The sequence below is a fragment of the Marmota monax genome, unplaced genomic scaffold, assembly GCF_021218885.2.
Source record: "Marmota monax isolate L192 unplaced genomic scaffold, Marmota_monax_Labrador192_F-V1.1 WCK01_AAM20220418_F8-fsc00034, whole genome shotgun sequence".
Classification (NCBI taxonomy): Eukaryota; Metazoa; Chordata; class Mammalia; order Rodentia; family Sciuridae; genus Marmota; species Marmota monax.
The window spans coordinates 11115190-11128936 of NW_026693934.1; the positions used below are offsets into that span (position 1 = coordinate 11115190).

Consider the following 13747-nt stretch of genomic DNA (forward strand, 5'->3'; position numbering starts at 1 on the left):
TGCTACTTTGTACTTTAGGCCTGTTTATGATCCTTCAGAGTGGGATTTTTGGCTTTGTTTTATTTTTGAAGCCAGAGCCTCATCTCTAACCTCAATTTACTTGAAAGCTCATTGTACTAAATTGTATGAAGCAGTTATTAAGTTGATTTTGGATCACATTTGTGGAATTAGTTGATTTTTAGCTAGGTCATTTTACTATAAGAAATATACTGTATTCCTGTTTTTAGTTGGAGTGTATTCTAGCTCTAGTATATTTTGAAGTCAGGTATTGTGATGCTTACAGCATTGCTTTGGCTTCTCTGGGTCTTTTATTCAAATAAATTTTAGGACTTTTTTTGTTATAGTTCTGTAATAATGTCATTGGTATTTTGATGGGAATTACATTGAATCTCTATATTGCTTTTGGCAGTATGGCCATTTTAACAGCATTAATTCTGCCTGTCCGTCAACATGGAAGATCTTTTCATCTTCTTGTGTCTTTTTCTAGTTTGAATTATCTTTGTTAAGAATACTTTCCTATTCAATCTATGTTATCCCCAAAGTTGAGGTTTTGTTAGTCCTTGTATGTAGTTTTTGTTACCTTAACTAGATGTTTAGGTTCTATAAATGAGTGAATTGTTTAGCATTTTCTAAAATGTGAAAGTTGTCATGACTTTTTTTGAGGTGGCAGTGGTGCTGTTTTTTGTTACTGGGAATTTAACCCAGGGGCACTTTTCCACTGAGCCATATCCCCAGCTCCCCGCCCCCCCTTTTGAGATAGGGTCTTGCTCAGTTTCTAAGGCTGGTCTTGAACGTGTGATCCTTCTATCTTAGCTTCCTGAGTTGTTGGGATTACATGCGTGTGCCACTGTGCCCAGCTGTCCTAACTTTTCTTTTAAGAAAAACATTTACATTTTTGCCTATCCAGTTTTATGTTCAACTGTAAATCATAGTATATGACTAAGACTGTAAAAAGAAAAAAAAAGGTACTTTGTGAGTAGTTGGGACTAGAAGAAAAATTATAATGCAGACGTGGACTTGAGCACACGATCATGGATAATTAAGTGTGTTTTCCAATTTGTTCAGTAGATTAGTCACTAGATTGGCTAAAGGAATAAGTATTTCATACAAAACAGTATCTTTGAGTGAAAAGAGTCCTTGAGGTTATCTACAGTAGCCTCAGTTTTACAAATTTGCCACATAACTTAATGGTTTGCACGATGTGGAGCTGAAGCATATAAAGCATATATGAAGCCTGATCACTGTATGGTGAGGTGGTTTGTTTTTGTTTAATTTAGGGGTGACTCTTCATTTGAAATGCAATTGTATTTTTTTCTTCATGCCAAATCTATTTCTGGAATACAAGTAGTACTTGGGTATTTAAGGAAAAGTTTTTCTGTGTATGTTTATGTATTTATTTTTATGTGGTGCTCAGAATCTAACCCAGTGTCTCACACGAGGTAGGCAAGTGCTCTACCACTGAGCTAGGATCCCAGCCCTCAAGAAAAAGTTAAAGGCCTTTTTTTCAGTACAGTTTTTCTGGTGGTGGTGGTGGGGGTCGGTACTGGGGATTGAATCCAGGAGCACTGAGCCACATCCCCAGCCCTATTTCGTATTTTATATAGAGACAGGGTCTCACTGAGTTCTTAGTGCCTTGCCATTGCTGAAGCTGGCTTTGAACTCATGATCCTCCTGTCTCAGCCTCCTTAGTCACTGGGATTACAGGTGGGCACCACCTTGCCTGGCTCAATGCAAGTTTTACTCAACAAATTGTTTTGCATTTGACCTCAGTCATTTTCCTCATATTTGTACAGAAGAGGTTTTAATTGTATCTGTGTTTGTGTTTTATACCTAGTAACTGTTTTCAAATGTATAAGTGGTCTCTGCCACACATTTCATATTTATTTTAAGTAGATTGATTGAAAAGTAAAAATGATATGTTATAAAAGGGGGAAAAGCATTAAAAAATGTGCATTTAAAAATGTTTTCATGGGCTGAGGATGTTGCTCAGTGGTAGTGCTTGCCTAGCAAGTGCAAGGCCCTGGGTTTGATCCTTAGTACTTGCTGGAAGGAGATTGCTGATATTGAATGAAAGTACTTTTTTCCTGTCCTAGTGTACTAGAAGGAAAACATCACCATGGCCACAGAAATTGGTTCTCCTCCTCGTTTTTTCCACATGCCACGGTTCCAACACCAGGCACCTCGACAACTGTTTTATAAGCGACCTGACTTTGCACAGCAGCAAGCAATGCAGCAGCTTACCTTTGATGGAAAACGAATGAGAAAAGCTGTAAACCGAAAAACCATAGACTACAATCCATCCGTAATTAAGTATTTGGAGGTAAGATAACCAAATTTTGGTTTCTTGAAAGTTGCCTAAATGTAGAGAAGTAAGTATACTTGTATTGCTTGAATTAGTTGGGTGAACTGGAATTTGAGATGAAGCCACATAAAAAGGGCCTCAGTTTACCTCAATTCACTTTTTAAAAAGTTGGTGCATGAGTAATCTTTTGCAAAATTATTTAAGGTAGAACTTCACTTTAGAAATTGACTTTGTTCTCGGACTGGGGTTTTGGCCAAGTGGTAGAGTGTTTGCCTAGCATGCATGAGTCACTGGGTTGCATCCTCAGCACCACATAAATATAAAGATATAATAAATATTGAGTTTGTTCTCAAAGTTCATAACAGATCAAAATAAGGTACTTTAATATTCAGTCCAACCTTAAAGCATTTGTTAAACCTCCAGTGTATATGAAATAATAAGAGACTTCTAGTTGTAAAAAGGACTCTAATTAAGGTTGAGATCCTATTATAGGGTGGAAGCAACTCTGAGATGGTAAATAAAAGCAAGGTAGGGGTCAGCCTAAACCTCTATGAGCCCTACTTTTTTCTTATTAGTTCTTTATTTTCCTTAACTTTCTAACATTACTGTTAATATTGATTGGTTTTTGGTCTGCTCTGGATTCTGTTTTAGAAAATAACTTTCTTTTTTGTGGTGGTGGTTCTGGGATTGAACCCCAGGCCTCATACATGCTAGGCAAGCACTCTGCCACTGAGCTACACTCCCAGCCCTTAGAAAATAACATTTTTTGTTTTCTCCCCATTTAATATACCTTATATTTTGTTAATAATTAATTTCACATTGATAATGAGACCTGTACTTATTAACTAATCTCTTTGTTTATTTTAACAGAATAGAATATGGCAAAGAGACCAGAGAGATATGAGGGCAATTCAGCCTGACGCAGGTTATTATAATGATGTAAGTATAAGACAGGTCATATAAGCTGAATAAAAATTTCTTTGCTTTGACATTTAAGCCTAAAAGTAGGTGAATTCAAGTTCACAATGTTCTTTTCTTTCTACATTTTTATAATTCTACTAAAAGGTTTCTGAAAGGGTAATATAACACATTTGTATGAATCATGGATTATATTTTGTCTCTATTTAAATATTCCTTTTATTAAAAGACATGATGGGTGAATTGTTGATTTGGGATGTAAAGCAGTGTTCAACAAAATATTGAACCAAAAGTCTTGTAATAGGAAAGTTAATTTAAAACTTGAAACTTAAAATTTTAAATTTAGAAATTTTAAACTTTAAACCCAGTGTGAACATGTTTAATGGAGTTGACTTTAAGAAGTAATCAAGAACATCTGATAATCTGTGATGGGATTTGTTTAATAATAACTGGTGTTTACCCCTCCCATATCTCACTTTTATTCTTTTAATTAACACAAACTAGTTATATTACAATAGTGGGGGTTTTTTGAGTACCAGGGATTGAGCTCAGGGGGTGCTCAACCACTGTGTAGCCACATCCCCAGTCCTTTTTTGAACTTTATTTAGAGACAAGGTCTCACTGAGTTGGTTAGTGCCTCCCATTTGCTGAGGCTGGCTTCGAACTCACAATCTTCCTTTTATTACAATAGTTTTTTAAAAAAGCCTTGTAGTCCTGAATTCATCCTTTCCCCTCCCCTCCCACCTCTCCTTTCTCAAAAGTGTTTTACCACTGAGCTGCACCCCCAACTCATTTTATTTTTTAAATTTTGAGACAGGGTCCCCCTAAGTTGCCCAGGCTGCCCTCAGATTTGTGATCCTTTTGCTTCTCGGGCAATTCGAATTAAATGTGTGCGCCACAAAGCCTGCTTTGAATTTGTTTTTAGATGCTGAAATTACCTTGCCATGTCCTGGTTTCTGCCCTGAGTGTAATCAGGAGCTCTGAAAACACAGTTTTCTTGTTTTGCAGCTGGTTCCACCTATAGGAATGTTAAATAATCCTATGAATGCAGTAACAACAAAATTTGTTCGGACATCAACAAATAAAGTAAAGTGCCCAGTATTTGTTGTCAGGGTAAGTATTCTGTTGGATATTTATTTATGTTTTGAAAAGTTAATCCTTTGTTAGTCTGCGAATGTATTTGACAAAACAAAGGAAAATCAAACATTAACTTAAGTGTGGGTCTGGGATAATAGTTTATTTTTCATAAATTTTATCTTGAAATAATTATTTATCCAAAGTGTCCACATTTTGTAAACTGACTTTTCAATTTCAATCGTTTTTCTTCATATTACAGTTTCCTTAGATATAAAGTTACAGACTTATCCTTCAATAAGAATGTTTTTGTTACTTGAGAAAAGCAGCACCCTGAGTAAATGAAAAATCCCTAGGTGTTAATAGTTACAAGGAAGGAAAATGCATGAATGTAACTGAAGAATTGTGTGGTACATACTTGTCATCTCCATGAAGGAATATAGTAGATGCTCAATATACTTTCACTGAAAAAAAAAATTAAAAAAAAAAAAAATTATTTTGTAGTTGTAGATGGACAGTATACCTTTATTTTATTTGTTTATTTTATGTGGTGCTGAAGATTGAACCCAGTGCCTCACACGTACAAGGCAAGTGCTCTGCCACTGAGCTACAGCCCCAACAATGAAATTTTAAAATATAGTTTTACAGTCAGTCATGAATTCACATGGCTTAAAAATTTAAAATTTTGAGGGATTTGCAGTAAAACATTTTCTCATCCCCATTTTCCAGGCATTCAGTTAATATTCCTGTAGATGATAGCATAATAATATTCTTTGTATTTTGATTATTCCATTTACTAAAAATGTACTTGTTGATTAGCTGTGTTCAGAGTTGTACGATGATTAATAGTCAACATTGAGCAAACAACAATTGAAAAATAAAGTACCGGTGGGGGGAGAAGAAAAAAGAGTCATGGCAGACATTAATGGCAAATGAAGAGAATAAGCAGATTTGATATTTAAGAGGTGTGCAGATAGGAAGGAGACCTGGGAGGGACTGAAAAATGCTAGTTTGAGCTACATAGAAATTGTTGCAGTTGGTGTTAAGCCTCCTATTTGCTTTAGATACCTAAGGCAATAGAAATATCAGTAAAGAAACATTTTTGTGTAAGTAGAACCAACTAGTATATAGTATATTTTTTTTTATCAAGAGATTTTGTCAGTGGGTTGTACTGTACAGCTAATTTTAATATCCTTCTTTTAAAAAGAAAACACAGAAAACCATTTTGAAATAAAATTCAAGCAGCCTAAAGATATTAAGAAATGAACACTGCAGTTTCTGTATCTAAAGTTTAGTTGTAAGCATTGTTGACTGATAGTAATGGGAAAGTAGGCAGATTTCATTCATAATAATCATAAATCTTGATTTATGATTTATGTAGATAAGCAATAAAACCTGAAATTGTCACATATTTGTGTAATTTACCAAATAGTGTTCATTTTATGTATTTTGTCTTGCTATTTCTATAGGTTTACTTGTATTTTTCAAGTCTTTGACATACTTTTTGTTTTGGAAAATAGGATTGTTATTTTGAGATTTTATTTATTTACATCCTGTAAGGAAAATTAGTTTGTAATCCATTGTATAGACTGGGAAAAACAAAACAAAAAGAACATTGTGAATGTTTTGAGTTATGTAGCTCATCACAGATTTGGTTCAGTATGCATATTGTAAATTAAAATATTTGTAATATTAGTTGTGGTTTTTATGGTTTGAGAGTAGATCAGCATAAGACTTGGCACTGTGAATGGCAGAGAGCTTAACCCAATATTTTGAGTATGTTTATTTGCAGAAGACATTTGATACCCTTAACTTGGTACTTACTATTATCTTGTTATTTAAAAAAAATTTTTTTTAAATAAAACACTGATAACTTTCTGCCTGCATTAGTTGCGTAGCAGTTCTAAGACATCAACTCTTTCATTAGTTGTTGAATTTTTTTGGTGACCAACCACCTTATTTATGTTAATCTACTATGTAGCCTAGGAATATGGTGCATTTTATTTTGAAATGCTTTTTAGAGTGCATAGGTGCTTGTAATTTAGTGTGTATTTATGTTTCTTCATAATGTACTTTCCCCGCATGGTGTTAATACAGGTTCTTTTCTGACAAAATACTTGCTTATAAATGGAGCTCCACTAAGTGAAAGTATTGTCAACTTAATATTGACTACTTGATGTGTTAAAACAAAAACAAAAACAAAAAAAAACAACAAAAAACCTTTGTAAATTTTTTAAACAATGAGTGAAGTTGCCCATGTGTAACCTGTCATTTTTTTCCTCCTCCACAGTGGACTCCAGAAGGAAGACGGTTGGTCACCGGAGCTTCTAGTGGAGAGTTCACATTGTGGAATGGACTCACTTTCAATTTCGAAACAATATTACAGGTAATACTAATCATCAGTTGGTAGCTCATGCTGTGGTATTGTAAGGAATCTGAGATTGGCACTTATTCGCATTGTGAAAGTTTACAGTTGGATGATTTATTGCTGAGTTAATACATGCTCCTATAAGCCTTTGATCATATGTTATTTGAGATAGTACCTTACAGATATTTTCTTTTTTCCCAGGCTCATGATAGCCCAGTGAGGGCCATGACTTGGTCACATAATGACATGTGGATGTTGACAGCAGACCATGGAGGATATGTGAAATATTGGCAGTCGAACATGAACAACGTCAAGATGTTCCAGGCACATAAGGAGGCGATTAGAGAGGCCAGGTTTATACACAATATACCATTTTCTGTAGTCCCTATTGTCATGGTTAAATTATTCTCTAAGTGTATTCTGGGTGCAGAGATGCATGGGCTCTGTCAGATTCTGGGAAACTTTCTGCACCCTATAAACACAATATTTTTCCTTGTTTTCACACATTCACCATTTTGCTGGCACCTTTCTGAAGTAGTGTTGTCCTGGTATCAGCCTTTGCAATATGTTAGAGATGTATTGTCTGCCGCATTTTGCACCGGTTTTCTCTTTTCATTTATGGTTAATAATGTGTATACGTTATTCCTTTTTATTATCTACTGTGTAAGACAAGAATATTTCATTCCAAATAAAGAATTCAGTCTTTAATCATACAACTGAATAAAATCTAAAGCCTTCAGAAAACACCTTCAGAATTCACACAAATTACAAGAAAAAAAGGCTTAAGTGAAGACCTGGTTGGCTTGGCTATGCCATGACTTCAAAAGGAAAGTATAGGACTCTAAACCCTCACAGATAACTCTCTGGATGTGGCAAACATTAATGGGTTAATGAATGGGTTCTTCAAGCTTTGCAGCTCTAAGCAAACCTTTGTCAAGAAGATTCTAGGACCTTTTCTTCTGATTCTCTGTTAACATCAGCTATGCAAATGTATAATAAGTGGAGTTTAATATTTTCAGTGAGTTGTATGTTTTACATATCAATGAGATATGTATAGTAAAACTGGGGGAAAAAGTTACAAAAAGAAGCCTGAAGAATTGCTGCAACCTCAGAATAAAGTTAAGCAGCATTCTTTAAGGTTGTGCCACCTATGTGTGAGAGGAGGTTGACTCTATGGAAACACCATCCACTGCAGTCACTTGTTTCTATTTTCAGAATCCCAAAAATTGTTGGATATATGTGCTTCTGCTTTATAGATTTGACCTTAGTGTCATGCCAATAATTCGAGTTTTCCCATTTGGTCCTTTCTTTAAGATTCAGAAGTTCAAGGGAATTCTTAGAGTTGAGAAACTCGATGGTCTTTCACTACTGGGAAGTAAAACTGGCTTCCTCTTTTGCAACAGATTCTTTGCCTTTAAACACAAATTTGAATGACCCTATTTTAATGTTTTCCTCCAAGGGTACAACATTCATTTGCTAGCTTGGCAGGAAGATGTGAACATTTTTCCACAGCTCTTTTAAATAAACGAGAAACATTGTATGTAGGAATGTTTACAATTTGATCTTTAGTAGCTTGCTCTTAAGTTTATCATTCCACACAGTGTCTGAGACAGAAACTGATGTGATTTTTTTTGAACAGTATTCCTGTGTGATTTAAATGACCATATGCAGGAATATTGTACAAATATATTTGAGTTCCAACACTTAAAACAGCTCCCTTTGTTTTGCTGGTATGGTAGGAAATACGCTAAGAGGAGCATGGGTAGCATTAGGACAATACACTGCTAAAATTGTGTGAATATTGATGATTGAAAACTGAAACAACTACTCAGTTGAAGTCTTCTTTTGATGAGATGCGTGTGTTGTCAACATTCTCTTTAAGGGCTTCTTCACTGGATACTTCCTTTCCTTTTTATAATGCAGCACAGTGTTTTTATTTTTCCCTGAGAAGCACAGATAATCTGTTAAATGCTGACTTCTTTCCCCTGCTGTGTGTCTTCACGTAACAGTTTCTCACCCACGGATAATAAATTTGCTACATGCTCTGATGACGGCACTGTTAGAATCTGGGACTTTCTTCGTTGCCATGAGGAAAGAATTCTCCGAGGTATGTGTACTAACAGTACTGATAAGAATATTTAAATAGGGAAGGCATTTGTGGTTAAATCATCACAATACCACAATACCAGTTTACATCTCCATTCAAGTTTTTCACATGTACACCATCTTAGTCAGGCTCTTTAAAGAAATCCAAACTCACTTTCTCTAGTTCACAAACATTTTATAGATTTTTACTACTAATATCTTTGAATTCTTTCAGCTTTAAATTAAATATAAGAGTCCCCTCTCTATCTTTTCTACCATTACTTGCTTGGTTGTGTGTGTGTGTGTGTGTTTTTTTTTCCTCCCAGTACTGGAAAGTGAATCCAAGGCCTTATACATGCTATTCAAGTATTTTACCATTGATATACATCCCCAGCCCTCCTTGCTTGACTTTATGCCTCTTTTAGGGCTGTATTCCTTTTCTTGTCTTGTACTCAAAATAACTTTCTCAACATACTCACACTGTAGTCTTGTTCTTTCTTTTTCCTTTCCCCTCAGTACTAAGAAGTTAACCCAGGGGCACTCGCCCTTAACCCTTTTTATTTTTTATGTAGCTGGAATTAAAGGCATGTACCACTGTACTTTCATCTCCTGGAAGTCTTCTTGCAAAAATAAATTAGCCCCCAAAAGAGAGGTCTCAACAACTACACTTCTCAGTATTGATTTATTTAGCGGAACATATATTTGTATGACATTGCCCATATGTAGATTGGGAAGGATTGCTTATTTACATTTATTGATTCCATAATTACAATAAACCTATATGAATTGCTTTTACCCTATAAAAATATATATTTTCACCTGGGCCATTTTTCATTACTGTGTTAGTTTATTGGACTTTATAAAGTGGGACTTAAAATATTAACAGTTTGCCAATGCCAAAATATTAGCATTTCATCAACATCATTTATATGAGTTCAGTAATATTAGAGTTAGGGAATTATCTGTTACATATATGCAGTACAAACATCACAACAACAGTATTATCCTTCCAATTAAATCCTGTTAGTTTATTCTTTCCTAAAAAGATAGTATTTTCAATTGCTTAGCTTATTTTAAATCTATACTGGCCATATCCATGATTTCAGTGTGCCACAAAAGTAACATCTTCCTCTGATACATAATTGCAGAGTAGGAGAATAGGTGTTACAGATACTGGGTGTTAGGAAATTCCTATTCAGAGATTTCCCTTTATGTTAAAGAGGCAGCAGAGTTAGTTGTCTTGATGGATTTATAAGTTTTTTTTAAAACAACTTTTCTGAGCTTTATTTGCAACATATGATAATGATTTCTGGATAAGAAAAGGACCGTAGTGATATTTTAACCCATATTCTGAGCCATTTTAACCCATATTCTGAGCCAGTGTTTTTGATCCCATTTACCTTTACTTTCCTGGCTTTGCATATTTGTATAGATTCATCCCCAGGACTGTGTTACTATAGCTAGCATAAGGATCTGGAGCCTATCATATGCTCATGTGTATGATAGGTATGTGCCCATCATGTACTCAGCATGAATGTCATTTTATTGTATAACTTGAGAACAAGATGGATTATTTAAAGTCATCTCTTTTGAGTTATATTATGGATGAGCTCCATGACCCAGAAGGTTTAAAGTGACATGTTGATAGTAAAATAGGTTCAGATTCAGAGCTAGAATCTTTTGTCACTTAATCCTATCTTAATGCCATACTAATGTATATTTTCTTACTGTTACTTAACAGTAAGTCTTAGATGTTATAAAGAAATAAGACAGACAATATTTTCTACGTTTTGAATGTCTTTAGAAGTATAGAGGTAATAATTCTATTTAATATAATTCTAAGGGATCAGAGCAGTTAATTTTATAATGGACTATACTGACAGGTCTGATCTGAAGGTCCTCTGCTTTTACCAAAGCAGAAAATCTATTATATGATAACATTTTTCAGTTCTTTATGCCAGTGAAAAGTTATTCAAATTTGCAGCTGTTTAAAATAGTGCTTAAGAATTTCCCCCTGAAATTTAGAGTATATTGGAAATATTAGCTAGTGATTAAATATTTTCAGATAAATTTAGATACAAGTTAAGAGGATACTGAATGATTACCTATTAAAATATTTAGTGTAACTTAAAATATACTAATGTCTATATTAAACGAGTGTTGAGTTTTGTATATAAGGACCCTTCCTTCTTTCCTTATTTGGTGTTACTAGGGATTGAACCCAGGGCCTTGTACATGTTAGGCAAGTTCTCTGGAGCTATTTTGCCAGCCAGCACCCATTTTCTCCTACATACCTTTAAAAAAAAATAATAATTTTTTAGTTGTTAATGGACCTTTATTTATTTATTTACCTACTTACTTACTTACTTATTTTATTTATATGTGAGCCTGAGTACCCAGGGCCTCACACATGGTAGGCAAGTGCTATACCAGTGAGCCGCAACCCCAGCACCCCGAAACCCCCCACACACATGCCTTTTTTTAGATAATATCTTACTAAGGCCTTGAATTTGTAGTCCTTCAGCCTTTTGAGTCACAGAGATTAGGTGTCTGCCACCATGTCTGGCAAAGGCTTTTTATTTTAGGTTTTTACTATGGAAATTTCATACATGCAGTGTTTCTGTCCACAAAAAATTATAATGAATCTTCATGTACTTTTAGGATTCATATTTTGGCTTATTGATGTCTTGCTTCCTTGAACAAAATATTCTACTGGCTTTATAATCATAATTGTTTGTTAGTACCTCAAGGAGTGAGACAAATATGAATATACTAAACTAAGTTGATTGTATAATCCAATAGTTCTGATACTAAGTCTGCTGTAGAAGAGTTAGTAGAGTCTAGTTATCCTTTTTCTTTCTTTCCTCCCATTTGTAAATTTTACAAATCTAAGAGATTTGCTGTCCTCCACTTGGTGGGTTGGGAATCAGAGGGATGGTGGATATATAGTTGTCTCAAGGATGGCATGAAACTATTCAAATAAAATTAGAGGAGAACTCTACTTAACTTAGCTCTACTTGGATAAAGAAAATTGGATCAAAGTCAAATAGTGACTGGGTGTTCTAACCTTTTGAAGTGTTAGCTGTCCAATATTAAGGGTGATGCTTGTTGTTCACATAGATTTTAGCATCTGGCAGGCAAGCATATGCTTTGCATTGTTCATTTGTACATCAGGCCCTAACTTTTAGGGTTAAGTATTTTAAAAATTCAAGAACACTCAAAGGGAGTTTTGGATTTATATAGTATAGCACTTTTTTATCACATACTTATCTTTTCTGCATCATTCCTTAAAACCAGTCTTGTACTTAAAAAAAAAAAAAATTTCAGTGACATAGTATTCACAACCTCATACACCCCCTTCTTGGTTTTAGACAGCTCTAATTTTCAGAATGTTCTTCTCTTATATCAGAAATCAGCTTCTCACAACTTGTCTTGCCTTTGAAATACCAAAAAAAAAAAAAAAAAGAAAGAAAGAAAGAAAGAAAGAATCACACAGTCTCTTACAAGGAGCAGCACATTAAGCATTCAAATATAGCAGTCATGTCTTCTGTTGTATATTTCAGCTTTAAGCATACAGTGTTCTTGTACCAGAGCCATGGTTCCCATACTTTTGAGCTCAGAATTTACCATTGCTTTATAGTGTCATTTCTGAGATTGTTCTTACACTTTTTGGAAAAGGAGGAAGTTATACAAGAGAAAAGTAATGTTTTCTAAGTTTTAAAATGGACATAGTTGTATTGTTGAGAGATTTGCTATGCAGAAGGATTTGTTGGTTGATTTACAGGTTGAACAAATAGACATTTATGAAATTGAATACACTGCAGCATGAGAACACCACGTGTATGTCCAGCACTATAGACACATGTGTAAATCACCAGAGTTTGCACATACTTGTCCTTCTCTCCTCCCACCCCCACTCCCCCCATATAAATTAAGGCAGTCAGTTTGTGGACTGGGATTCAGAAACACCAGGAGAATATTAAGACTTTATCACTTTAGGTTACTGATATTTGTGCATTTGTAATAGCATGATTAGACTATATACTTAGAAATTATGAGCATATACTATATGCAAACTCTCTAGATAGAAGATTTTTTGTATAGTATGGACCCCCCCACACACACTTAAAGTTTTGTAGGTAAAGTAAGAAATTATCACTAAGTTTGAAGATGTTGGATAAACATGGGAGAAGAGTTATGTTAGAGGTACACTGTTCCCAACTTAGGGGGGAAGCAGATCACTTCCTGGTAGAAGGTTGAAAATATGGAATCAGAATACTGAAAGAATTTTTTTTTTTTTGCCAATTTAAAATACTGTTTTATTTAAGGCATTGCATTTTCACTCAGCTATAAAGTGCGATGTTTTACTTCCTTTCTCTGTGCATATATTGCATATTCAAGTACTGATAGGGCCCTGTAATTTACCATAGCAGCTCAACTTTAAAACTGCCATGGAATGAGAGGCATTACACTCTTAAGAGTTTATACTTTTACCCACTTCCTTTTTGTGTGTTGGAATTGGGGGTGGGGGTTCGTTTTCAGTGCTGGGGATTGAACCCAGAGCCTTGCTCTTAGTGTGCTAGGCAAATGTTCTACCACTGACCTACATTCGGTGTTTTAAAAGGAATGTCAGCATGGATTTAGTGTCTCCCTGAGCTGTACTGACAGAATTATGAAGTAAAAATTTTAATGGGGAAGAGAAGGTATGGGGCAGAGGGAACTGATTAAGTCTTCCATTTAATAGTCTTCTATAAACCTGTCCATATAGGTTTAGAACACCGGACATACTTACTACAAAAACATTAAACCACAGTGAACAGTTCAAACTGCAAATGGGCTATAGGTATTTATTTGCTAGTTTATGTAAATACACTGAAGGACTTATTCAGGAGGTAAGGTTTGTTTTCATTTTTGAAATGTAGCACAGAGAAGAAACTAAGCCTGAGTACTCACTACACAGCTTAAAAAGTCTCTCTGTGCCCCTTCCTGATTATACTTGA

General features: G+C 34.8%; 1 protein-coding gene across 2 annotated transcripts in view; it reads left to right on the forward strand.

The window, feature by feature from the left end:
• Positions 1-13747, forward strand: part of Wdr33 (WD repeat domain 33) — a 106646-nt gene that overhangs the window by 37172 nt on the left and 55727 nt on the right. For both annotated transcript variants that reach the window (XM_046463672.2, XM_046463674.2), the window contains exons 2-7: positions 2094-2320; positions 3173-3241; positions 4229-4333; positions 6585-6680; positions 6864-7015; positions 8672-8769. In XM_046463672.2, coding sequence (XP_046319628.1) covers positions 2117-2320; positions 3173-3241; positions 4229-4333; positions 6585-6680; positions 6864-7015; positions 8672-8769 — 724 coding nt within the window. In that variant the 5' untranslated portion in view covers positions 2094-2116. The remainder of the gene's footprint in view (positions 1-2093; positions 2321-3172; positions 3242-4228; positions 4334-6584; positions 6681-6863; positions 7016-8671; positions 8770-13747) is intronic.